Source organism: Myotis daubentonii, chromosome 3 (assembly GCF_963259705.1).
Source record: "Myotis daubentonii chromosome 3, mMyoDau2.1, whole genome shotgun sequence".
NCBI lineage: Eukaryota > Metazoa > Chordata > Mammalia > Chiroptera > Vespertilionidae > Myotis > Myotis daubentonii.
In genome coordinates this window covers 107,316,693-107,342,869 of record NC_081842.1, presented here as the reverse complement: position 1 = coordinate 107,342,869, position 26,177 = coordinate 107,316,693, and the positions used below count along the sequence as shown (strand labels likewise).

The window sequence follows — 26,177 nt, the reverse complement described above, 5'->3', positions numbered from 1 at the left end:
CTGGTCGACTGGTCTACTGTCTTCCCCCTTGTGGTCAGTGCACATCATAGCGAGTGGTTGAGCAGCCTTAGCATATCATTAGCATATTATGCTTTGATTGGTTGAATGGAGGACCAGGCGAACGGACACTTAGCATATTAGGCTTTTATTATATAGGATGTTGTATATCATCATAGGAATAAAATTAAGTTACCAATTCAAAGTTCCTATCATTGCAAGAATATTCAGCTTTTGGTTTCTGATTCCTAATGATTACCTCATTAAGTAGTGTAACTGAGACATGACTCCTATTTTTAGCTGACAGCTTATTTCAGGTAAAGATGTCCTACCTTTCAGATGGTTTAGATTCTGACAGCTAAGCATCCATTCTCCAGGGGTCTGGGCCACCATAAAAGCATCAACAAGGGTGGCAGGAAAAAGATTGATTGTATCAACACGGTAGTTCTTGTTAGTCAATGTTTGGCCGTGGAAGAAAGCTGCGTGCACATCAACTTCATTACCCATACCAAAAAGATACCATTTCACTCTGTCCTCTGCACACATGGAGAGTCCTGGGAGACTTCCAAAAGCATGTCCATTCACAGCTGTAAGTCAAGAGTAGTGATTGAGACTAATAGACACTGGTCACTGGGATAGTGATAGTTACCTCTACAGAAGTAAATCAATTTGGAATAGAAAAGACCTGGAACATATGCTGCTATTCCTCTCTCTCTCATACCCACATCAGACATTACTAATTGATCACAACACTCTTTAATTTGGACCTGAATTCAGCCTCAGGATTCTTGTTGACACAGTATTAGCAGATGAACCCAACACTGAAGGTGAAACCCATTTGCTTTTTTTGGTCATAGACTATACACCTTGGTATATATGTGTGTTTCTTTCTAAATACAAATGTGTGCATATATGTGAAACATACACACAGACAGTGAATAGAAAAAAAGACTGATGGTTATTTAGTAATCGATCATTAATTGTGTTATTGGTGGTAGTATGGATGATTTCTTTTTGACTATCAGATACAATTTTCTACAATACATATAAGTTGCTTTTATAATAAGCAGTTTGTTTGATCAGCTTTTGGTTTCTGATTCCAAAGGAAACAGACAAGATGAGAAGAGATGTGGAGAAGAAAAAAAGAAATACAGAGGAAGGAAGTTAGAGAGCAGTGACCAGAGTCACAAAGACCTAAAAGTTTAGAAGCCGAATGGCCTGAGGCCCTTTGAAGAAACTTAGGGTCACTGTTCATAGTGGGTGGTCCTAGAGATTAATAGAAATTGGTATTGGGAAACACCGTGAAAGCACCTGCTGCAACTGAGGCACCTCTCCAGACCTCTCCAGACTAAATTTTGAGTATTTTTTTCTAACATTTGTTTGTGTTGACACATAACAGAGGCAGGATTAAAGTATGGAAAGAGTATCTTCCAGCCAGAATAAGCAAATGTTGGAAACAAAATCTGTACTTTCTTAGTAAGTTTTCTGTTTTGGTAGTACAATTATTTTTGTGTTCTCAGTTTCTTAGTAAAGCTTATTTTGAAGAAGCAAAACACAAGCAAACAAAATTTAAAACTTATTGGTCTAGTTGGTGTTAAGGGATTTGATTTCTTATGTAAATTCTAATTGAATGACAGAAAATCTTTCTGAGCTCATAATTTGGTCTCCGAGAATTAAAGAGAAGCCTAGGCAGTAAAGAAAACATTTCTAGAAGAAATAAAATGAACTGAAATATAGAAAAAATGATGCAAAGTGAGGAGGGACAATGTAAATGTAGAAGAAATACTTTTTAGAACTATTTGCCTAAGTATAGTTCAATGCTTTACAATATAAGGATAATTTAAAGCATTTAGTTTAATAATTTAAGGCTGCCTAAAATAATTTTTAGAGTTTGGAAGATAAATAAATATAGAAATATGACATTCATATGCATTAATCCATAATTGATGATGTTTTTTCCCTAGCAGTTTGGGAATAATTTGGTGAATCTGGCTTTACCTGTCCAATAGTTGTGAATTGACTTGTTTAGCTGAATATGAAGTTGCATGTCCAATATGTTTTGTTATCAGAACCACAGGTTAGAAACTACTTATTCATATGAGGGAATAAAGATAGAAGAATTAATGGGTCAAGAGCAATATGATAAAGTTAACATGTCTTTGGTAATCTTACAATACATTCTGTTACTCTCCTGGAAGTCTTCGTTGTCTTTGTCAACTTTCTCTGGTTTGGAGCAGTAGGTTTTAATGTTGTCATCTAGGTACCAGCTGAAATTTTCATCCACCACAGAAAACATCACTACAAATTCTTGGTCAATATTTTTTTCTTTTTCTTTATCCAGAGAATCTGAAGTAAAAATTGCTATTTTAGTATAACTTAATCTTTAGCATGTAGTTTTTAAAGCTCTTAAATTTTACTCTTTTTAAATAGATATATATTTTTATTGATTTCAGAGAAGAAGGGAGAAGGAGAGAGAGATAGAAACATCAATGATGAGAGAGAATTATTGATTGGGCCGCCTCCCACATGCCCCTCATGTGGGGAATTGAACTCAACCTCCTGGTTCATAGGTTAATGCTCAACCATTGACCCATGCTGGCTGGGCTTTAGCAATGTATTTTAACATGTAATTTATAGTTTAACATTTTTAAAATAATCTATTTTCCTAATAATCCACAAATCTGGACTAGTCACTCCTGTTTTATATAATTGGAAACACTTAGGAAGTTTAATATTTAGTGTTCTGGGCTTGGCAGGCACTCATATATCTGGATGTTCATTAACCACATAACTATTAAATGCTCTTTGGTTAATGTCAATTCAAAGTTGTATATATTTACACTAATAAAAGACAAACATGCAAATTGACCATACCTTTGCTATGCCTTAAGCCACGCCCACCAGCCAATCAGAGCAACTATATGCAAATTAACCCAACCAAGATGGCAGCTGGCAGCCATGGAGCTGGAGCAAGCAGGAGGCTTGGTTGCCCCAATGATGGAGGAAGCCAAGCTTCCCGCCTGCTGTGGCGACTCTGAGCTCCACTTACAGCAACAAAATTTCAATTATAGAAGGTAAATAAACCCCAGATATCTGCTTTCAGCCGGCCATGACCACGAAGTTGGAGTGAGCAGGAAACGTGGGTTGCTCCTGGCAATGGAGGAAGCCAAGCTTCCCTCCCGCCTGCCCTGGCCGGCTCTGAGCTCCTCTCAAGGCTACAAAGTTTCAATTATAGAAGGTAAATAAATCCCAGAAGAAAAAAAAAAGAAAGAAAAAAAGGAGAGGCTGGGAGCTTCCGTCGCCGGGGGTGGGGGGCTTGGCCAGCCTGAAAACGTAACTTAGCCCCTCACCCAGACTGGCCAGGCGCCCCAGTGGGGACCCCCCACTTGAAAGGGGGTGTGGCCAGCCTGAAAACAGCCATCAGTCCCTCACCCAGGCTGGCCAAACATCCATGGGGTGAGGGTCCCTACTGGGGGAGGGGGCTTGATCAGTCTGAAAACACCTATCAGCCCCTCACCCAGGCTGGCCAGGCACCCCAGTGGGGACCCCCACCCTGAAGAGGGTGTGATTAGCTGCAAACAGCCATCAGCCCCTCACCCAGGCTGGCCAGGCACCCAAGTGGGACCCCCACCCTGATGAGGGACACCCTTCAGGACAAACCAGCCGGCCCCCACCCATGCACCAGGCCTCTATCCTATATAATAAAAGGTAATATCCAAATTGACCCTAACAGCAGAACGACTGCAAATGACTGGTCACTATGACACACACTGACCACCAGGGGCCAGTGTCAATGCAGGAGCTGCCTTCTGGTGGTCAGTGTTCTCCCACAGGGGGAGCTCTGCTCAGCCACAAGCCAGGCTGATGGCTGCCAGTACAGTGGTGGTGGTGGGAGCCTCTCCTGCCTCCTCAGCAGCGCTAATGATGTCCGACTGCAGCTTAGGCCCAATCCCCTGGGTAGTGGGCCTAAGCCAGCAGGTGGACATCCCCCGAGGGGTCCCAGACTACGAGAGGGCACAGGCTGGGCTGAGGGACCCCCCCGAGTGCACAAATTTTTGTGCACGGGGCCTCTAGTATTTTCATAATAGGTATGTGGTTCATATAGCCACAAGCTGAGACAAGTCTTTAAAGGTAACTAATGATTGTTCAAGTAAGAATTATGTTTCAAGCTGTTGATTTATGTTGTCTTTTTCATGATATTATAAATAGATACTATGCCCAGCCGGCGTGACTCAGTGGTTGAATTTCAACCTGTGAACCAGGAGGTCATGGTTCGATTCCCAGTCAGGGCACAAGCCCAGGTTGTGGGCTTGATCCCCACTGTGGGGCGTGCAGGAGGCTGCCAATAAATGATTCTCTCTCATCATTGATGTTTCTATTTCTCTCTCCCTCTCCCTTCCTTTCCGAAATAAATTTAAAAAATGTAAAAAAGGATAGAAATAGAGACTATTATATTATACTAGGGGCCAGGTGCATGAAGATTCATGCATAGAGGGTGAGGGAGTGGAGTTGGTCCTTCAGCCCAACCTGCACCCTCTCCAATCTGGGAGCCCTCTTGGGAGCCCTTTCCAATCCATGAGTTTCTGTCTGTCTTTGCAATCATATGAACGAATCGTCTGAGACCCCCAACCCAGTTTGGTTTGTTGCTCACTGAATAATAGAGGCATTTTTTTGTTTTTTGCTTCATTGGTGGAGATTTCTTGGAAGTTTTAGGATATCTTCCCTTTAATTTTTCCTAGACACTCTGATTTTACTTATGTCTCTCATCTTTGCTTTCCCTCCATCCCCCACTGCAACAGTAACTTGCTCCAGGCTCACTTTGCTCTAATGCAGGGGTGGGAAAACTTTTTGCCTCGAGGGCCACAATGGGTTCTTAAACTGGACCGGAGGGCCGGAACAAAAGCATGGATGGAGTGTTTGTGTGAACTAATATAAATCCAAAGTAAACATCATTACATAAAAGGGTATGGTCTTTTTTTTTTTTTTTTAGTTTTATTCATTTCAAACGGGCTGGATCCGGCCCGCGGGCCGTAGTTTGCCCACGGCTGCTCTAGTGTCTAGGATAGCTGTTGGCAAACTACGGCCCGTGGGCCGGATCCGGCCCATTTGAAATGAATAAAACTAAAAAAAAAAAAGACCGTACCCTTTTATGTAATGATGTTTACTTTGAAATTATATTAGTTCACACAAACACTCCATCCATGCTTTTGTTCCGGCCCTCTGGTCCAGTTTAAGAACCCATTGTGGCCCTCGAGTCAAAAACTTTGCCCACCCCTGGTCTAGGAAACCCATCTGCCACCAGAACTACAATTCCCAGCATTCCTGGTGCTCCCTACACTCTGGGATTCCACTTCCAGTCTTAGGGCTGCTATCAGAACTACTATTCCCAGAATTCTTGGTGCTCCCTGCCCTGGGAGTGACCGAGGGAGCCACGACCTCCCAAGGGAGCGACCGAGGGAGCCACGTCCCCCCAAGCTGCCGGCTTTCCTGCTTCTCCTCTCCGCCCAGTGCCTGTGTATGCAAATTAACCCACCATCTTTGTTGGGTTAATTTGCATGTTCACCCTGATTGGCTGGTGAGTGTAGTGAAGGGATGGTCAATTTACATGTTTCTCTTTTATTATATAGGATTTACCAACACAAAACAGATAACCACAGATCTATCACCGTGGAGAGCCACTAAGGGAATCACATTGGGTAAAGTCACACATGTCTTCAACACCATTATGAAATTAGATACACCAAACGTGTTCCCAAGGAGAGCAACTTTCTGTAGCTTAGCAATATATGTGAATGCCCATTCCATTTATCACTTCTTCTCCTTCTCCTGCCCTGCTCTTCCCTCCTTTTCTAGATTTATTGCCTCTCTACTTTACCTATTCAGTCACAACTTGACTTTTACTTAAAAAACAAACCACCTCCCTATCACTTGTTTTGGGGTTATACATTCTGAGTAAAAGTGAGACAGTGTACCTTTTTTGCAGAGTATTAAAGGTCCAATGAGTCCTGAGGCAATATCTCTTGGGGCATCAATGTGGGAGTGGTAGATTCTGGTTACACAATTGCCGTCTTCTTCAGCAGGACTTTGTTCTTGGGTAGCATGAAGCCTGTATGTGTACTGCTCACCTGGGTGCACTTTGTCATCTGCTTTGTGGAAATCTGTGGTGTTATCAGGGTAGATGGCTCCTAGGAAGCAACATGCAATGAAATTGCAACTTGAATGTGTTTGAACTTGAATGAGAGAATAGATATTTACAAATTTATTCAACAAATATTTATTCAACATCTTGCATACTAGTCTTTCCTCTTGGGGATGCAGTGATGTCCTATTTGATCATAGAGGAATGAGAGTCTAGAGTGTCTTGAAGCTTCACAGAAAATTTTACCATTTTTCATACTTGACTGAGTCTTCAGAGAGCTGTAATGGATATGTCAGGAGCATAGTGACAGTTTATAATTTAAAGAGCCAGTCTTGTTCTAGAGTCATGGTATGGAAGTATGAACAAAATAGCTATGCTCTCTTATAATTTGGAACTTTTTATAAGATACCAGATTTTTGCCTGTGAAATAACCATGGGATTTAAAAAAGGGTTTTAGTTTAAATTTTGTAAATTTCTGAACACATGCATGTTGAGAGAATAATATGATGAACCTCCATGCACCCATCAACCCAGCTTTAACAATGATGAACTCAAGGCCAGTCTTGTTTCATCTATATCCCACCCACTCTTATGTCCATCACCATCTATATATTTTAAAGCAAGTCCTGGACATCATATCATTTCATTAATAAATACTCAAGTATGTGTCTCTAAAACATAAGAACTCTTTTTTTTTAACATAGCCACAATACAATTATAATACCTTAAAAATGATGAATAAAACTGTAAAAAAGAAATAAGATAGTATTCAGCTTCTATGCTATGAATATAATTGTTGGGTTCAGAAAAAGAAACAAAAATATGTGGTTAAAACATTCACCTTCTAAAACAAGACTAAGAAAAATACTATTAATTAAAAAATCTAATTTTATCTTAATTTTCTGACTTGATTCTTATAATTTCAATGAACTGTATAATGGCCTCAGCATTTTTGCTTATGATCATAGATGATATTTATTGAGATATTACTATTGAGAGACATTAGCTTGAAATGCAGGGAAACAGGGCAGGGGTCCAGTGGGAAACAAAGGCAGGTAGAACATAGGCAGGGGTAGACACGGCAGTTTGAGCAAGCCTAATCACAGAAACCAACCATGCTGAAATAATAGAATGTTTTTGGACACAGAGTGGGAGGCATGGGAAACCAAGGGAGGGCCTGCACTAAGGTGTACTGACACATAGAAACAGGGAAAGTTCAGGTCCATTGCTGGGCAAGAACAACGAGGAAATCAATCAGGTAGTGACACAGGTAGACATAGAGCAGGCTAGTAGCAAATATATACCCCTGGACTACAAGGCTTCATGGGAAGCCCATTATTGGGCCCTCCTCCCCATGTGGGGAGGCTGAATCTGCTTGTAATAAATTTTCCACACTTTTGCTTAAATCTATTGGTCCATGGAGCTCATTCTTCGGCGTTGTGAGACATGACCCTGGGGAAAACTCTCAGCTCACTGTTCCAGTTATCACTATGTACTAATCATTGCCCCTATTTTATACATGAGGAAACTGAAGCACAAAGAATTTAAACAACTTTCACAAAGCCAGTAAAAGACAAGGTTGCCCTCAACCTTGGTCTATCAGTTTTGAAGCCCTTGCTTTTTTCATTATCATTATCATCATCAAGTACTAAGGATGAGATGGCAGTCACCAAACCTAAGGCTTGCAAGTCCTATATTTAAAGGACCTTTTGGTTAATTGTGTCTCAGATGTGACTATGGGGCCATGCATCCAAGTGCACTATTTGGCTGACCTGTGAGAGTACCCATGCTGCTTTAGCTGCCACAGTTTATCCAAAGTTAGGGTGGGAAGTGACAATGGCCACAGTGGGTTTACTGTCTTCAAAGATAAGACATTCCCTGTCTTGAGTCCTGTTTCTTCCTTCTGGACTTTTGCCTTTTCTAGACCTTCATGCACACTACTTATTTTTCTTATTCTGACTATTTGGCTGGAAAGAAATTGGACACTGGGAGGGATGTCCCAACTCTCACTGCCTCTCACTATGTGTCCACCCAGTAATCCCATCACATTCACACTTTACACAATCACACCCAAGAGAAACATGACATTATTATGATGAGCCAAAATAGTTAATAAAATAGTTTGGAGCTAAATAACATAGTTACAGGTCTTATCTAAGAGTGGAGTTCATAGTCTTAGAAATTAAAAAGTGTTCCTACAGAAAAGTGAGAGGAAATTCCAGATAGAGTATGAGCTGAACTTACCCTCGTGTTCTTTATAGTAAATTATCCCATGCGAATGAAAAGTGTAAGGCCTAGAGGCAAAGTTTTTTAAGTGTACATAAACAGTATCTCCAGTTTCTGCTTTGATAATAGGGCCTAAAAATCCCAGCCAGGCAGGTTTTTCTATCGTTGTCGTAAAGGTTCCATCTGTGTACTGAAGATAGAGGGCCTTCTTGTATACTCTTCCAATTCTATCCATGCCATTCTGAAGATAGATGTTTGAATGTTCCCTGCAAAGGGAAAGAAGACACTCACTCTATCAGAAACCATAATTTCTGGGAGTAACATTATGATTAAGAGGCATTACTGACCTTTCACATTAAATGTCTGCCTATTGTTGGAGGGGTGCCTCCAGAAAATGAAGAGGAGAGCTGGCACTTAGCCCTGTTACTTTCATTATGTGAAGTGTCCCAGGTATGTGGCCAAGAACAACCTGTAAAGGTGCCATAAAAATATGATGCAGTGTACCAGTGTTTCCTGCAAGATTTTTATACTAAAACACGGAGGTATTATGGAATAGAATGTAAATTAAAGTGAAATATTAAGATAAAGTAGTTACGACATTTCTCACTTATGGTATGCCTTTCACCTACTGGAAAAATTTGAGTGTATGAGCAATCAATTTGGATATCTGTGTATATGTATATTGTTTCCTAAATAACAATTCTATCATTTTTTATTTCTTTTAGCAGCACTTAATCAAGTTTGGAATGATGTGTTCAATGTGTTTAGGTTTTTAAATTACCTTTGGCAAAAATAAATGAATAGGACTATATCAAACTAAAAACCTGCACAGCAAAAATAACAAAAACAAACAAAACAACAACAACCCCACCTGACAACAAAACAAAGAGGCAGCCAACTAGATGGGCAATGATATTTGCAAACAGTGGCTCTAACAAAGGTTTAATCTCCAAAATATATAAAGAACTCATAAAACTCAACACCAAAGAAACAACCCAATAAAATAATTGGGCAGAGGACCTGAACAGACACCTCTTCCAAGAAGTCTTACGAACAGCCAATAGATAGTCAATGTCACTAGCAATTATGGAAATGCAAATCAAAACTATAATGAGATACCACCTCCCACCTGTAAGGGTGGACATTATCAACAAGACAAGTAATAACAAGTGTTGAGGTTGTGGAGAAATGGGAATGCAGACTGGTATAACCACTATGGAAAGCAGTCTGATGATTCCTCAACAAATTAAGAATAGAACTATCATACGACCCAGTAATCCACTCCTGGGTATATACCCAAAAAACTCAAAAACACGTATTCGCAAAGTTATATGCACCCCTATGTTCATTGCAGCATTATTCACCATGCCCAAAACATGGAAACAACAAAAGTGTCTTGCGATAGAGTACTGGATAAAGAATATGCCAAATATATGCAATGGAATACTACTCAGCCATAAGAAAAGATGAAATACTGCTATTTGCAACAACATGGATGGACCATGAGAACATTATGCTTAAGTGAAATAAGTCAGTCAGAAAAAGCTAAGAACCATATGATTTCACTCATATGTGGGATATAAAATTAAGACTCTGGACATGAACAGCAGTGTGGGGTAGGGGGAAATGGGGGTCCTAATATATGGTGATGGGAAATTTGACTTGGGTGGTGGACACACACTGCAATATACAGATCTTGTAACATAGAAACCCACACCTGAAACCTGCATGATCATATTAACCAATGTCACCCCAATAAATTTATTAAAAGAATAAAAAACTACCCTTGTGTGTTTTTTTAATCCCTTGCTACTGAGAATTCTTGAACATTGAATGTTTGTATTCTGATTAGTAGCTGATTAACAGTTGCTTAAAACTTTCCTAAAAATATAAGCAAAGTAAATAGTAGTCAAGAAAAACAAAACAAAACAAGCAACAACAGCAGCAACAACAACAACAACAAAAACACAAGAGAGGAAAAGAAAGAAAGTGAGTTTGGTATTCAAACTTTGGAACTGATAGCTCGGTGGGAGCTGTGGGCACTGCAATCTCATGATTTGGAAGGACCCACTTCAAACTGGACTTTGGCAAGTCCATCCACAACCAAGCAACCTAAGTCTCCTCCAGGAGAATAAAAACTGCTCACACTCAGGCTGATGATCTGGGGTTTGTGTTTGTGGGGTGTGTGTGTGTATTGAATACTTTTGTCTCAGGGACCTTTGATGCCTTACCATTTTCCACTCAACCCTGTGAGGTCCAAATAATCTGAGTGAGGATAAACATCCTCTTGTTTTTTCAGCTGTGAGCTCATCAGAAAGAGTGAGAGAAATTTTTCCTTCCCTTCTTCAAGACAAGAACACAGCTTGTCTGGGAGCTCTGTACTTTCATTGCTGCAGAGTTTAAAGACCTAGCTTTTAAAAATCTAGGGCTCTAGCCTGAATTTTCTTAAGTTTAATATGTATAGGAATCTATGGTGGGACTTGATAAAAATGCAAGTTCCTGAGCCCATTGATTCTGATTCTGATTCTGTGCATCTGGGTGGGGCTCAGGCATCTGCATTTACCAAGACCCCCTACCCCCACCCCATGTATTCTGATGCTGCTCTGGGCTCATTTTTAGTAGCTTGAGTTGAGTGGGGGAGGCTTGCAGTGAAGGTAAAGCCCCTGGCTGCCCAGTTGCAGTGGCAGTGGAATTCCTTAAGATCGTGAGACAGAAAGGTGGCAGTGGAATTCTTTAAGATCGTGAGACAGAAAGGTACACACTACTTATTTTTCTTATTCTGACTATTTGGCTGGAAAGAAATCAGACACTGGGAAGGATGTCCCAACTTTCATTGCCTCTCATTATGTGTCCACCCAGTAATCCCATCACATTCACACTTTACACAATCACACCCAAGAGAAACATGACACTATTATGATGATGGTCTGTTTCCAGACCATATTGGGTAGTGGCCAGGCCTTTGCTGGTGTGGTGCATGGGGGCAGCAGATTAAGGCTGAAGCCAGGGAGCATGGCTGCTTGGCAGTGGTAGTGTGGCTAAGTTCAGGCAGCAGGAGCAAATGTTCATAGCAGAGCCATCTTGTTCTGTGTTGACCCGCGGCTTCAACAATGAGCATATTGTAATTGTTATCATATACCAAACACCCCAATTTTCCCGGATTATATAAAACCCAGGATTCTCAAGTTGTTCGCTTAAAAATGAATGAGATGGGGTCTCCTTCCCCCATCTTGGTGAGAAGAGGGTCAAGCAGTGTTAGAAAAATAAAGAAGTGGCATTTTTAGTATCCAGTAGGGGGTGGCAAATCCATGTTTATGCCTTCATTTCTCCCATTTGATTACATTTTCAAGTTGTTTGTGTGTTTCCATTTTGTTAGAACAAAACAGAAAAAAACACACAACACAATTCAGCAAGGCTCAAAAAAACTTCAAGGACATCAAAGTGCATGGGAAAACAGTAGTACAGGGGTGTGGATTTCCCCCCAAATTGCAGCATTGCTAACAAAGGGATGGTCTTAATAAATAGATGTTTTAGCAAAATTTGGAAGCACTGAAGACCACTGAGATAAAAGCAGGTTTATCCAGCCCGTGCTGCTGACAGGAGCCCAGCGAGAGTACAGTTCATTCAGGTGCACAGCTGCAGCTGCAAAGTTCACAGAACAGAGATGCAAGTCCTCTCTGGTCCCATCAGAGGACCTGGACCACTATGGTTCACAGGGTCCATCCAAACCCCAGGATAAATTTTCTCCTATTGCTAGGAGTTCGGTCCTGATAATATATAGATGTATTCTAATCTGTGTCCTACTATGCCCTGTTCATACACATCTTACACAAGGCCAAAGTTTAAACATAGCTCTCGAATTCTTAAGACTTTATGTAAATCCGTGTGTGTTTATATTTTCTGAAGGTAACTCTAAAGTACTTAATTACATCCCGTTTCAATAGCATGGGCTTTGATAAAATGCTTTTATTGCATTGAATTCTCCTATATTAATCATTTCCTGAAAAATAGGAGGCTCATTGCCTAAGTTTTGGGATTTTTTTTGTATACAATGATTTGGGGGGGATGTAGGGAGGGGTGAACATTACTTTTCAAATAGTTATTCTGAAGTTATAATATATTCAGGGTTTTTAAATTTGGACTTCTTTTACACACATAGCAATATGTAAAATATGTCTCACATCTCATCTTGTGTGGTGGGCCAAAATTAAGCCAACCAAACTGAGGAATGTTCTACACCATGTGATACTTTGGGGGAGGTGTATTTGCTTATGTACTGTCTCTGCATGAACATCAAAGTGTCATTAGGGAATGTCTATTTAATTACAACAGCACAGCTTGTGGACTGGAAGCTTGCAGGAAGTTTGCCAGTCAGATGCTCCATCAAGAGAATTTATTATAGTTGTTCTTTGAACCAAAAAAATAATTCACATTAATTGTAGTTCTTCCTGTTGACAATTGTAACCTGTTCTCTTCTATTCATTAGAATAGTGATGTCCCTCTCTCAGTATTCATATCCTTCCTTTTTCATCCCCCAGTTTCAATAATTCTCTAATTTCTGGTAGGGTCAGAGCCAGAAGGGAGTTTTTAATGGTAGGGGCATTAAATAAATTTTATACTCCCTTAGGAAGATCATAAATTCATGATATACTCAAGTGGTCTCGGTTTCTGTTTATACATTACTAGGGGCCCAGTGCACGAATTCATGCACCTTAAAAGGAACTGTGGGCCGAGAGGCTGCAGTAGGCACAGGGGTGGGTCCTGGCCCACCCTCCATGCCCCTACCCTACCCCTCCTACGCTGGCCCTGGTCCCCTGTCTGCCTGCAGCCCTGCTCCCACTGGCACTGTTCCCATGTGCTGACAGTGCTGGCCCCACTTGCACCTGCTGATGGTGCGGAGCAATTGGGGCCAGCGCCAGCAAGAGGGTGTGAGCAGGGGGAGGTGGAGAAGCCCTGAGGGGAGATCAGGCTGGCAGCTGCCACTTGCACCTGCTGATGGCACTGAGTGATTGGGACCAGCACTGGGCACTGGCAGGGGTGCCAGCTTCGGGTGCGAGTGGGGCTGGCACTGGCAGCAGGTGTAAGAGCCAGGTGAGACAGCAGCACACGGGAGCAAAGAATTTTCAGTAACCACCAGAATCTCGCTCTGATGACAGCTACCAGCACCCTGCCTTGGTCTGGAGCCCCCACTCACCTGCTCCACCATCCTGACATGGCCAATGCCCGCCAAATTCCACACATGCCCCCTGGTGGTCAGCACATGTCATAGCGACCAGTTGTTTGGTTGTTCGGTTGTTCCACCCTTTGGTCTATTTGCATATTAGCCTTTTATGATATAGGACTACTGAAATGTGGGTAATATGTGTGAAAAGTTTCTGGATTCTTGGCTTCATTAATTGAGACATAGTATATGAGTTTTCCATTGGTGCTAACAAATTATCACACAGCAGCTTAAAGCAACATTCATTTATTAGTTCACAGTTCTTAGGGCTGATGTCTGATATGGCATGCTGGATTCTCTGCTCAGGTTATACAAGGCACTGGCTGGGCTGAGTGCTTATCTGGAAGCTCTGTGGAAAAACCCACTCCCAGGCTCATCCTTGTTGTTGGTAGAATTCAGTTCCTTATGTTTATAGGATTGAAATCCTTGTTTCCTTGCTGGCTGTCAGCTGAGCACCTCTCTCAGGTCCTTAAGGCGACTGTATTCCTCCTCAGGTGGCCCTTTAGTTTTTTGAATCCTCAAACTTCTTTGACTCTCTCTGACTTCCTCTTCTTTCCCTGGGAGCTCTCTGCTTTAGATTAGGCCACTCAGATCATCTCCCTATTTAAAGTCAGCTGTGCCATTGAATGGAATGATCTTTCATGATTTTGTGGAGACTGAGGGGCCATTTAAGAACTTCTGCCTATTACACATAGGAATCCCACGGAAAACAGTTAAAAATTAACTGGTAGGCAAAGACTGAACCTGGGTGTACATAGCACAAGCAAGTGGATGATAGGTCCTAACTAGCCTGGCTTCTTTAGCACAACATGAAAATAGCAACTGTGATGATAAATCTCAGAGCTTGAAATGTAAATGTTATAGCTGCTCAGTTAGCTCCTTCACACAGGATGTCCTGTATGAAGTGTTTGTATCTCACTAGCTATTGCTTGCTATTTTTTTATTAACCTGGGAGTATGAATTACATTTTTACAACACAGCCTATAACTTACTTTTCCAGATTATTTTAGCTAATAATTGTATCTCTTTGATCATATAAAAATTTAAGATCATTTTTGAAGGGGTGAAGTGAATTCCTTCAGTTTGCTTAAACAGTAGATACTGAAAAAAATTCAATTTTTTTTCTGATAATAATAGTAAATATTAACATTTATTGACTATTTTTGGTATTCTGGTCACTCAACATCATAATTATACTACTTATTATTATACTACAATATGAAATGTTTTCAGTTCATTCTCTATTTCTTTGGCCAGAATTTGAGTTGCTATTTCTTCTTGGTCTTTGGTTCTGCTTATAACGATATCTTCACTATGCTATTTCTTTTATTTTTTTAATTTTTTTATTTTATTGGTTTCAGAGAGGAAGGGAGAGGGAGAGATGGAAACATCAATGATGAGAATCATTGATCGGCTGGGGATCAAGCTGGCAACCCTGGCATGTGCCCTGACTGGGATTCGAACCCTGACCTCCTGGTTCATTGGTCAACACTCAACCACTGAGCCCAGCTGGCCGGGCATCACTATGCTATTTCTGGTTTATTTCTCAAACCTACGATAGGCTGGAAAACTAAGTAACAGAGTGTGTAAGAATTGTATGTTAAGTAAGAGATGCCAAGCCTGAGCGATAGCCTGCAAAGTCCAGGGAAAGGGGTTTTGCATGGCTGTTCTTGTGCTAAAGAATTTTTCACTTACTTCTAGCTTTCTATATATCACCAGGAAAAAAGGCAACCTGGAGATAACAGGAGTATTATTATTTGTTGGCATTATATAGACAATAAACACAGCAAATATTTAATTAATGCCTTTCATAGGCCCAGCACACACTGTTGTGCTTACTAATTGTTTTGTATATGTATTGTTTTGTAAAATATAAATAATTTAGGAGCAGAAAAATGTTTTTTATAGAATCTTCATTTTTTAATTTGTTAAAGTGACAGATAAGTCACTCACCTTATGAAATGACAGTACTAAATACAAAAAATTACTTTCCATCTCATTCCATTAGAAATAAATATTATTGGTATTAATACAAGAGAGGTAAACCATTTTCTTAGTAAAAAAAATCCAGCCCTAGCCGGTTTGGCTCAGTAGATAGAGCGTCGGCCTGCGGACTGAAGGGTCCCAGGTTCGATTCTGGTCAAGGGTATGTACCTTGATTGCAGGCACATCCCTAGTAGGGGACGTGCAGGAGGCAGCTGATTGATGTTTCTCTCTCATCGATGTTTCTAACTCTCTATCCCTCTCCCTTTCTTTCTGTAAAATATCAATAAAATATATTTTTAAAAAATCCATATATATCGTTATTTTAATATCTGCTTATATTTTCAGTTTCACTAACCCTATAACTGACTTTTTATATTTCATTCTATGAGAATTCTACCACTGAACCACCAATGCGCACCATATTTCATTCTATAGTTTGCTTTATTCCATAGTGTGTAACAGTCCACATTAGGAGCAAGTGAAAATTTTTACAACACAGCCTATAATTTCTTCTAGCTTCCTATATATCTTTTATTCTTTTACTTTTATTTATTCACAAATATTTATTTAGTGTCTCCTTTGTTCTAGGTACTACTGACCAAGCAGTAAATGTAGCAGATAGATTTTCTGTCATCACATTTCCTCTTCATTGTCCCAAATCTTTAAGGTCAACATCAACTTAAACTTCATTCTTTGCCTGACACCCATCTTGCATTCTTTCAACCTTGTTTCTCAGCCTATTCATCTCCACTCCTTTCTAGTCTTCACACACCAATTATATCTGGTGATATCCCACCACCCTTTGCTGACTGGGTTGGATTTATGGTCTGAATATTTATGTCCTTCTCAAAATTCAGATGTTGAAATCCTATCCTTTAACATGATGGTATTAGGAGTGGCACCTTTGGGAAGTGGTTAGGTCATAAGAATGGAGCCCTAATGAATGGATAATCCTATCTAATAAAGAGGGAATATGCTAATCAACCCTCATGCTGTGGAAAAGATGGTGGCACCCACAGCCAATAAGGAGGGAATATGCTAATTGACTGCCCTGCCCTCAGGGTGGCAGGCACATGGCCGCTCTGCATGCCTGCCTCTGGAGACCTCCAGTCCCCTCAACCCCCCAGCTGCCCAAGGCCAGCCCAAGGCTTGTGCTGCTGGCAGTGGCAGCAGCAGAGGTGTGATGGGGGGTCACCTCCTGCCCCTGAGGGCTCCCAGACTGTGAGAGAGGGCAGGTTGGGCTGAGGGACCCCAACTCCAGTGCATGAATTTTCATGCACCGGGCCTCTAGTACCCTATAAAAGAAGCTCCAGAGAGATTCTGAGCCTCTTTCACCATGTGAGAACACAGTGAAAAGGCTATGACCCAGGAAGAGACCTCTCACTAGAACAGGACCATGCTGATGCCTTGATCTTGGACTTCCCAGACTCCAGAACTGTGAGAAATACATTTCTGTTGTTCATAAGCTACCCAGTTGGGTACCTTTTGTATAGCACCCTTAACCAAGTCAGCTGGATATGCTGGTTATCAGAGATGAAGAAGAAAGCAAAAAGTTGCTAGCTAAGCTCATTCATACAAAGAGTTTAGCATAATATGAGCAAATTTGCGAAAGCTCTAGTCAAGATTTACTATTCAGATCTATTTTAAAAAAAACTGCAGGCAGAGTAAACAGTGCCATCTAAAGTTTGCATGACCCTAGGCTGTGTTGAAGCCACAGGAGATTATCAAACCAATGTTGCATAACTTCCCAGCACAGGCAGGATAAAAACAAAGAAATTATTTGCCCACTAACCCTCATCCCCATGAAAACATTCAAATTCTGTTTCTATTCTACTCTCTAACTCTAGAATTAGAGACTTCTTTATTGAAGCATGCTTGGGGAAATGTCTTGAGCTTAGTTTATGCCCAATAAAACTGGTTGATTTTTAATCATGAACTAGAGGACTGGTGCACAAAATTTGTGCACTTGTTGGGGTCCCTCAGCCTGGCCTGTGCCCTCTCGCAGTTCGGGAGCCCTGGGGAGCAGGCCTAAGCCGGCAGTCAGACATCCTTAGCACTGCTGTGGAGGCGGGAGAGGCTCCCACCACCACTGCTGTGCTCACCAGCCGTGAGCCCAGCTCAGGGCTTCTGGCTGAGTGGCACTCTTTCTGTGGGAGCACACTGACCACCAGTGGGCAGCTCCTGCATTGAGCGTCTGCCCCCTGGTGGTCAGTGTGCGTCATAGTAACTGGTTGTTCCACCGTTTGGTCGATTTGCATATTAGCCTTTTATTATATAGGTTGAGAGGGACTGACAGAGGTCAGAGGGGAGGGGGTTGGACATAGACAAAAGTGTGGTGATGGCCAGAGGTGGGGGGGCTGGGTGGAGGAGGGCAAAGGGGCAGAAATGGGAGACATCTATAATAGTGTCAACAATAGAATAAAAACAACAATGATATACCACTATGCTACACACCTATTAGGAAAAAAAAAGATACATTATGAACTATGTATTTATTACTTTGATAAAATTAAAAAATTTAAAAAGAAAGGATTTTTCCAGAAAGAAATGTTGTTGAAATGTTTATTTTTTTTATTTTTTATTTTTATGGTAAAGCTAAGGAAGCTTCAGAGCCCCTGTGAGGGCTGGATTTGTTCTGGGGGAGACAGCAAGCAAGTTGCAACTGGTAGCCTTTTGGATAACCTGCCTGAAATGATTTAAAAGAGAAAGGGACAGATACCCCAAGCCTACAGTTATTTATAATTTATTTTCTTATTCTAAATAAAGTCATTTTTGAACTTTATTAAAAACTAGAGGCCTGGTGCACAAAAATTTGTGCACTCGTGGGGGAGGGGAATCCCTCAGCCTGGCCTGTGTCCTCTAGCAGTCTGAGACCCTGAGACCCATTGGGGGTGACCACCTGCTGGCTTAGGCCTGCTCCTAGGGGGAATGGGCCTAAGCTGGCAATCAGACATCCTCTGGCAGTCCAGCAGCCCTTGGGGGATGTCCAGTTGCCAACGGGGAGCATACCTAAGCTGCAGTCGGACATCCTTAGCGCTGCTGAGGAGACGGGAGAGGTTCCCACCACCACCGCTGTACTGGCAGCCATCAGCCTGGCTTGTGGCTGAGCAGAGCTCCCCCATGTGGGAGCGCACTGACCATCAGAGGGTAGCTCCTGCATTGAGCGTCTGCCCCTTGGTGGTCAGTGTGTGTCATAGTGACCAGTCATTCCCAGTCTTTCTGCTGTTAGGTTCAGTTTGCATATTACCCTTTTACTATATAGGATAGAGGCCTGGTGCATGGGTGGGGCTGCCTGGTTTGCCCTGAAGGGTGTCCTGGATCAGGGTGGGGGTCCCGCTTGGGTGCCTGGCCAGCCTGGGTGAGGGGCTGATGGCTGTTTTCAGGCTGGCCACACCCCCTTTAGGGTGGGGGTCCCCACTGGGGTTCCTGGACAGTCTGGGTGAGGGGCTGAGGGCTGTTTTCAGGCTGGCCAGCGACTGAAGCTCCCAGCCTCTCCTTTTTTTCTTTTTTATTCTGGGATTTATTTACCTTCTATAATTGAAACTTTGTTGCCCTCACTGGAGTTGAGAGTTGGCTCTTGCTCGCTCCAGCTCTGAGGCCACGGTCTGCTGAAAGCAGGTATCGGGGGTTTGTTTAGCTTCTATAATTGAAACTTTGTTGCTTTTGGAGCTCAGAACTGGGCCGCGGCAGGCAGGGAACCTTGGCTTCCTCCATCACTGGAGCAAGCAAGCCTCCTGCTCGCTTCAGCTGCATGGCTGCAGGCTGCCATCTTTGTTGGCGGTTAATTTGCATATCACCTGATTAGCCAATGGGAAGCGTAGGGAAGGTACGGTCAATTACCCTTTTTGTCTTTTATTATATAGGAAATCCGCCCCTGCCTAAAATTAGTCCTTCAGGTTCAGTAAACTTTAGGCCTCACAAAACCTGTGTTAGTCCCTGAGGGTTGGGGTCCCCAACCCTCGGATTCATTCATTATATTTATTTGCTCCTTTTAATTCTTGTTCTAGATCTAGAGGGAGAGTGAGGACAGTTTTTTACTCAGTAATTTTTATAGTAAGAATTGTATTGGAACCTGCTCCTTCTTTGGCTGCTTACGGGTTTACCTTACCGGGAACTCACAGAGACTTTAAGCCCTTTGAACATAGGGACAGAGCTTATTGTGTTTCTATAATACAGGCACAAAGTTAATACAACTTTTACAAATATTGTTGAAGAAACTGATAAATTTCAGTGCCATGAGGCATTACTTTTCCTTCTGCTCCACCTCTTTATTGAGACTTTTGTGCAGAGCATAAGGCTGGAGGGATGAGCAGGTAGAGCGGAGTCAAGTTGCCTTTTCCAAACCCTAGATCTCATACTTTGATATTACGTAGTAGTTGCATTTCTGAATGACATTTTGAATTGGGTATATTATATTTTGCTAATATCAACTCCCTTTACTCATAGAGATTATTTTAAGTGATATTTAAACGTTTCGTACTATGAGGTGCAAAATATTTTGCTTATTTCAAGAATGTGCATTCTTTTTGTAGTAAAGTGAATTTATCAATGTGGTAAGTCTATTTGGGGGGGTCTGCTTAATATGGGGCACACCAGTACTAAATTCGGCTGGAACAATGACTAATGTGCACACCACGTGTGGAGTTAGATGGCTGTTGGACATAACCATGTCTTTGGTCCCTTCGCTCCCACAGCACCTGCTTCAACCAGAGGTGGTGTCTTGACCCTCCATGACCTCTTTGTCATGGCGACCACGGGAGTCTCCCGCCTGAGGCCTCGGCAGTCGGCTGGGCGCAGACCTTCCCAAGAGGGCGGCAACCCTGCCAATGCGTCAGGGGCGGGGACCCCTTGGCAGAGGCGGGGCCGGGAGGCACAAGGGGAGAGAGGGCTTTTGGACCCGCCGGCTGAACCCAGCGGACTCGCGGCAGCAGCTTCCCTCCTCCCCTCCCCTCTTCCTGGGCTGGCGGCCGTATGGCTGAGGGGAGCGGCAGCCGCTGGCGAGGCCGCCTCGCGAGGGTAGGGAGTCTGAGGCGCGGTCCGGGCCAGGCGGGCAGCACTTCTTCCCAGGGTTTCGGAGGGTGTTGGGGGTGGAGATGCACCCCAGCCTCTGCGCTGGGGGCCTGGAGAGGAGGGAGGCTGCCCCGCCCCCACCGCTGGGTGGGACATTGCAGGGGAGGGGCAGTGGGTCCCTGGCCCGCACCCTCCCTCCCAGGGCCGGGTCGTGGGCTCAGGCGCTGCAGAGGCTGCTGGACCCTCGGGGGCGGGAGGAGCGTCTGGGTGTCTGAGCAGCGGGCAGCGGGGGTCGAGAGTAGGCGAAGAAACTGGCCCCGGCCGTGTAGGTGAGGCGTGCAAAACGGGCCTGCAGAGTTGTGGCCGTTAACAAAGCGCTGGCATCCATGGCCTGGACGCCAGGGTCTGAGAAGCCGGTGGGGTGCGGGAAGCGGGCGCAGCTGTACTGCCAGCGGGGGGAGGGGAGGGGCTGGCCCAGTGGGCGACGGTCATTGGTCGTTCCTATCGTCATGCTTTTGGCCTTTTATTATTATAGATAATGGGTAAAGGATGGTGGTTGGGAATATGGAGCAGGAAAGTACCTTTTTACAAATGTATTTGATTTTTTTTTATGTGCCTGGTTTTACCCCCAAATGCATATGATTTACATTATATTTAATCAGGGGAAATAATACTGAATCCATATAAAACAATGGTTTTGGTGAAACCTTGAAAATATGTCATACTCTTAAGAAGAGAAACTACCTCAAAACCAGGTTTAAAAAAATAATTGCAAGATGTATTAGTTTTATTTACAACTAGAGGCCTGATGCATGAAATTCATACATGGGTAGGGCACCTAGGTCTGGCCGGCAATGAAGGCTGATTCATGGGGCAACTGGTGGGGTGATCAGTGCCCCCCACTGGCACCTGCCTTGGCTGGGCTGGGGCCTGCAGGCTGGGGGCAGCTCGTGCATTGAGTGTCTGCCTCCTGGTGGTCAGTGCACATAATAGTGACAGTCGTTCCACCCATCATTCTGCCTTTCAGTTGATTTGCATATTAGGCTTTTATTATATAGGATGAGTTATTTTTAGGCCAGAAACTATCCTTACTGTATATTACTAAATTAATTATAACACTTAATAGTATTATCATCTGTGCATTTATTTTTTACTGTGAAAAATTTCAAACACATAAAATTAATAAGAATAGTATATGCCCATCAACAGGGAACAATTATGAAATTTGACATACTTGGTTAGCTTTTGTTGTTAATCCTCACCCAACGATATTTTTCCATTGATTTCTAGAGAGTGGAAGGGAGGGGGGAAAGACAGAGAGAGAGAGAGGAACATCAATGTGAGAGAGACACATTGGTTGCCTCCTGCAGGGATTGAGCCTGCAACCGAGGGATGTGCCCTTGACCGGAATTGAACCCTGATCTTTCAGTCCAAGGGCCGACGCTCTATCCACTGAGCCAAAATCGCATTTTTTAAAGATACAATCCTAGCTCAATCTGATGATCATTGGAATAATATGTGCTTTATTACCATTAAAATACTTTTTAAATGTATTGAACATTGCCTTTCAATGCAATATTTCAATTTGGTGGCAAATGTTTATTAGCATTATTAAAAGTGAGGACCTTAGTCCTGGCTGGTGAGGCTCAGTTGGTTAGAGCATCCTCTTGAGCACTGAAGGGCCTTGGGTTCAATTTCCAGTCAGGGCACATACCCAGGTTTCAGGTTCAATTCCCAGGAGGCAACTGATCGATGCTTCTCTCTCACATTGATATTTCTCTCTCTCTCTCTCTCTCCCTTCCTCTCTCTCTAGAATCAATAGAAAACATATCCTTGGGTGAGGATTAAAAAAAAAAAAAGTGAGGACCTTAGCACAAGTAAACTTCCATTACACAAACTTCAAGGAGAACTATACTCTTGTTTTTGTGTATGGTAACTACTGCTGGAAATAAGAGGGCTTTCAACTGAAACATAAACACAGTGAAGTACATAAGAGTTTTTCACATGATACATGTGCAAAAATATCATAATCAATATTTTTGCACCTGTATCATGTACCAAGCACTATAGTATTGAGAACTCTATAAGCACCCACTCTTCAAACAACCTTTTTAGGTTTTCTTGTTTTCTCCATCTTACAGATTAGGATGCTGAAGCTGAGAGAGATCAGTTAACTGTCCAGTCATCCAACAAATATTAGGCACAGTCGTATTTGTTAAACTTGTATTTTATTTCTATAAATGATGTTTTTAAAGCATGAAAAATTTTATCCTTACCACTGATAATCAATAAATGGTGTATAATAAACATAACATTGTACAGTCATTATTTAAATTCACGAATGTCTGCATAAACAAACAAGAGGACTGAGTCCTGATGGGAGATGCAATAACAACCTGTGGAGGTCCTAAGAAGCCTGCAGCTCCCAGGACCAAGGGGTGTGAGTAGGGCAGACTCTCAAAACAAACAAAAAAAACAAACAACCCAAGAATTTCAAGGACATTTATTAAGTGTCTTGGGTTTTAAGTCCTCATTTTTCAGTTTCTGTATATAACAAATTAAATAAATATTTCATCTTATTGACTTTATTTTTAAATGGATAATTAGCAATAAAAATGGTGACTTACGTGTCAACGGAAATAAGTTTCTTTTCCCCATTGTCAGAGGCATAATTCCAAGTTGTTTCAATAATTCCAATGTAATAATGCTTTTCTTTTGCCCCGACTGTGGTACTATGTAAAAAAAGAAAAATACCCAGCAACAAAGTCTTCATTTTTTCTCTCTTGGAGCCCGAAGTAGTGAAGTGAAACCAGGAGCAGGCACTTTTATAAGTAAGGCTTCTCCCTTCATTTGCTTGATTGACACAATTTAATGTTGCGTAAGAGTAAAGTGTTTCGTTAAAGCAAATAACATTTTCCACTTTCGTTCAGTTCTCGTAAACCCAGAAAAAAATTGTTTTCCATTGCCAAGCTTCTCTGATTACACATAAAAAGTCAACAGCTATTGCTGGGGAACTAGAGTGTGCGCAAGTCTGTGCCTCTTCCACTCACTGTGTAAATTCCAGGAGGGCAGAGATCACCTCTAAATGCTCCTTTTGTTCCTCCACAAGGCACCACAGTACAATGCCCTGAGCACTCTGCACTTTTCATCAACCAGGATGAAAAGTATGCAAAGTGGATCAAAACATGTGCTCTTTACTTTTGAAAAGCCTAACAATACTTAATTGCAACTTTATGATATGAAATATGATCTTTATCATGCCAAATTTAAGTAGCCAAAATTAAAAAATTTATTTTGAAGGATTTGTCTATTTTGTAGGCTCTGGACATATCTACATAGAAAGTTTACAGATTACTCTGTATTGCTGTCAACAATCAGTGTCAGAGCATAATGGGCTTGATAATTCTGTTTGATCATCAAAGAAATCAGACATAAATCAACCTGTCTTCAAAAGTGAAGGTTGGTCTTAGTAAATATTAGAAAGTGCCCAGTTTACTAATGTGGGATTTCTGTCTTTGACATGGACATGAATTTTGGGGTAAATACTTTTAAAAAAATATCCTGTCTTTTGTCATGACATATTTGTCTAAAAATATAAGGTAGTTTTTTTTTCTTAGCTGAAGAGAATCCTGAACATAACAGTGCACATTTTGTGCTGATATAACCTTTTCCTCTAGAATACAGCAGTGGGAGTATTTGCCAAAAGTTGTGTAAAGAGATTGGGATAAGAGAAAGTACCCTAGTGTTCAAACAATTCATTCAATTAGCATTGCTGTGCAGGTCATTGCTAAGCACTGGGGACAAAACAGTGAACCTCTACCCTTCTCAACTTACATTACACTTGACAGAGGTGGATAGTATACAAATAAAGAGTGAAAGACCGAGAATTAGCGGCAAGGGTTATGGAGAAAAGTAAATCAGGGAAGAATAATGAAAACGGCAGGATGAAGATAAAAATCTGATGGGAACCGCTTGACCTCGGGCAAGATTCTTATCAGAGCCTCAGTTTCCTCTTCTGTTAAATCTCAGAGGCTTGTTGTAAATCCATTGAAATGATCCTTGTTAAGGTACATAGTGGGGATTTCTGTTCACCAGCTAGTAATCATCTTAACTAATTGTTCTGATACAATTAGTTAAGTGGTCGGCAAACTGCTGCCCCTTGAGTGTGGCTCTTCCACAAAATACTACATGCGGGCGCGCACGTACAGTGTGATTGAAACTTCGTGGCCACACTCAAGGGGCCAAAGAGCTGCATGTGGCTCTCGAGCTGCAGTTTGCCAACCACTGCCCTAAAGGAAAGGCCACTTTTAACATTACAAACCTCTTTATGGTGAGTCCAGAGTTAGTACCTAAAGGTGAACTTTGAACGATGTTGCTGTTGAGAATTCTGCGTTCAAAACAATGCTCACAACCAGCATAGAACGCAGGAGCCACCAGGAGCAGCTCAGGGACTCATAGCATTGCAAGAAATAATAGAGGAGAGGAATCTAGATTAGACCAACAGCCAGCCTCTTAGCTGCCTGTCAGGTCTTTACCTAATAGACCCAGGTTTGTTATAAATAATTACTATATGCTTAAGTTAACAGTTTAGTAACCTGGGTTACATAGCACATGTTTTAATCATTGTCCACAATTTTTTTCTTGTCATCTTAAAGATTCCTGGTATAGGCGAGATTTATCTGCATTTAGCAATCAAGATTCTGGGGTTGATAATGGTTAAAATCAAAGAAGCAGTCGCCCTTACAGAATATCAGCTTTATTTCTGTTGGGCAAGATGCAAATTACCTCCATTATTCTTCCCCCACAATATCAGAATTATTAAGAACAAACCAGCAAGGACTGTCTTTCCCTTTGTGAGAGGGAGACACTAGTATGAAATAGCAGGTCATTTTGTCCAGGGCCAGTCAGATCACCACATTGCTACCTTTTTCACAGAAAATTGTGTAACTGTAATTACGGGTGAGTGTGGTCATGTATAGAACTTTGATAATGAATCCACTGAATTGACCTTGCACAATGCGACTGTCCAGTTCATGATTATTTAGAGAATGATGACACAGATAATGTCATCATTATCTCCACCCCTTTGGTTGCCCATGAATGGGTCAAGGCCTTACTCATCATTTCCTGGCATGCAGAGAGGTCACAAGCAGGGGAAGAGAGGAAGCTCAAACTCTAACTCAGCCAAAAACAACCTGCTAGTGTTGACATCTATAGTTCTATGGGAAAGGGGATTTTTAAAAAATGGAATATGGATTCCAATTACTTCTTCAATTTTGTTCTCTCACAATCTTGAATGAAGTGGAAATCAAAGCATATGATGTATTAACAATGGAAAAGAAGTACAATACTAGAATTATTTTTACAAAAGATTAAAGACTAACTTATACCTGAAGCTTGATTGCATAGAACTTCAATGTGTGACCTTCCTCCCTTGTCATCCCTAACCTCATCACCTCTTGCTTCTATACCACTATTCTGGGGTAGTCCACTCTGCATAGCACTTAGCACTTTGATTTGTGTAAGGCCTTAATTTATAAAAGGTGACTGAATGATGACATGAAGAGGCCAAAGCTATTGTTGTCACTTGCAGTTTTC

The 26,177-nt window shown here is 41.9% G+C and overlaps 1 protein-coding gene across 4 annotated transcripts in view; it reads right to left on the bottom strand.

Moving 5' to 3' along the window:
- The window catches only part of LOC132230557 (ceruloplasmin), a 100,252-nt gene extending 76,847 nt beyond the window's left edge, over window positions 1–23,405 (bottom strand). For 3 of the 4 annotated variants that reach the window (XR_009451885.1, XM_059688183.1, XM_059688184.1), the window contains exons 1-5: window positions 23,207–23,405; window positions 8,381–8,628; window positions 5,970–6,182; window positions 2,170–2,343; window positions 330–584 (exon numbers count right to left, since the gene is read on the bottom strand). Coding sequence is in view for 3 of the 4 variants with exons in the window: in XM_059688183.1 (XP_059544166.1) it covers window positions 330–584; window positions 2,170–2,343; window positions 5,970–6,182; window positions 8,381–8,628; window positions 23,207–23,352 (1,036 nt within the window). In the remaining variant the exon portion in view is untranslated. The remainder of the gene's footprint in view (window positions 1–329; window positions 585–2,169; window positions 2,344–5,969; window positions 6,183–8,380; window positions 8,629–23,206) is intronic. The other variant, XM_059688185.1, reaches the window with a different exon arrangement.
- Between the last annotated feature and the right edge of the window lie 2,772 nt (window positions 23,406–26,177).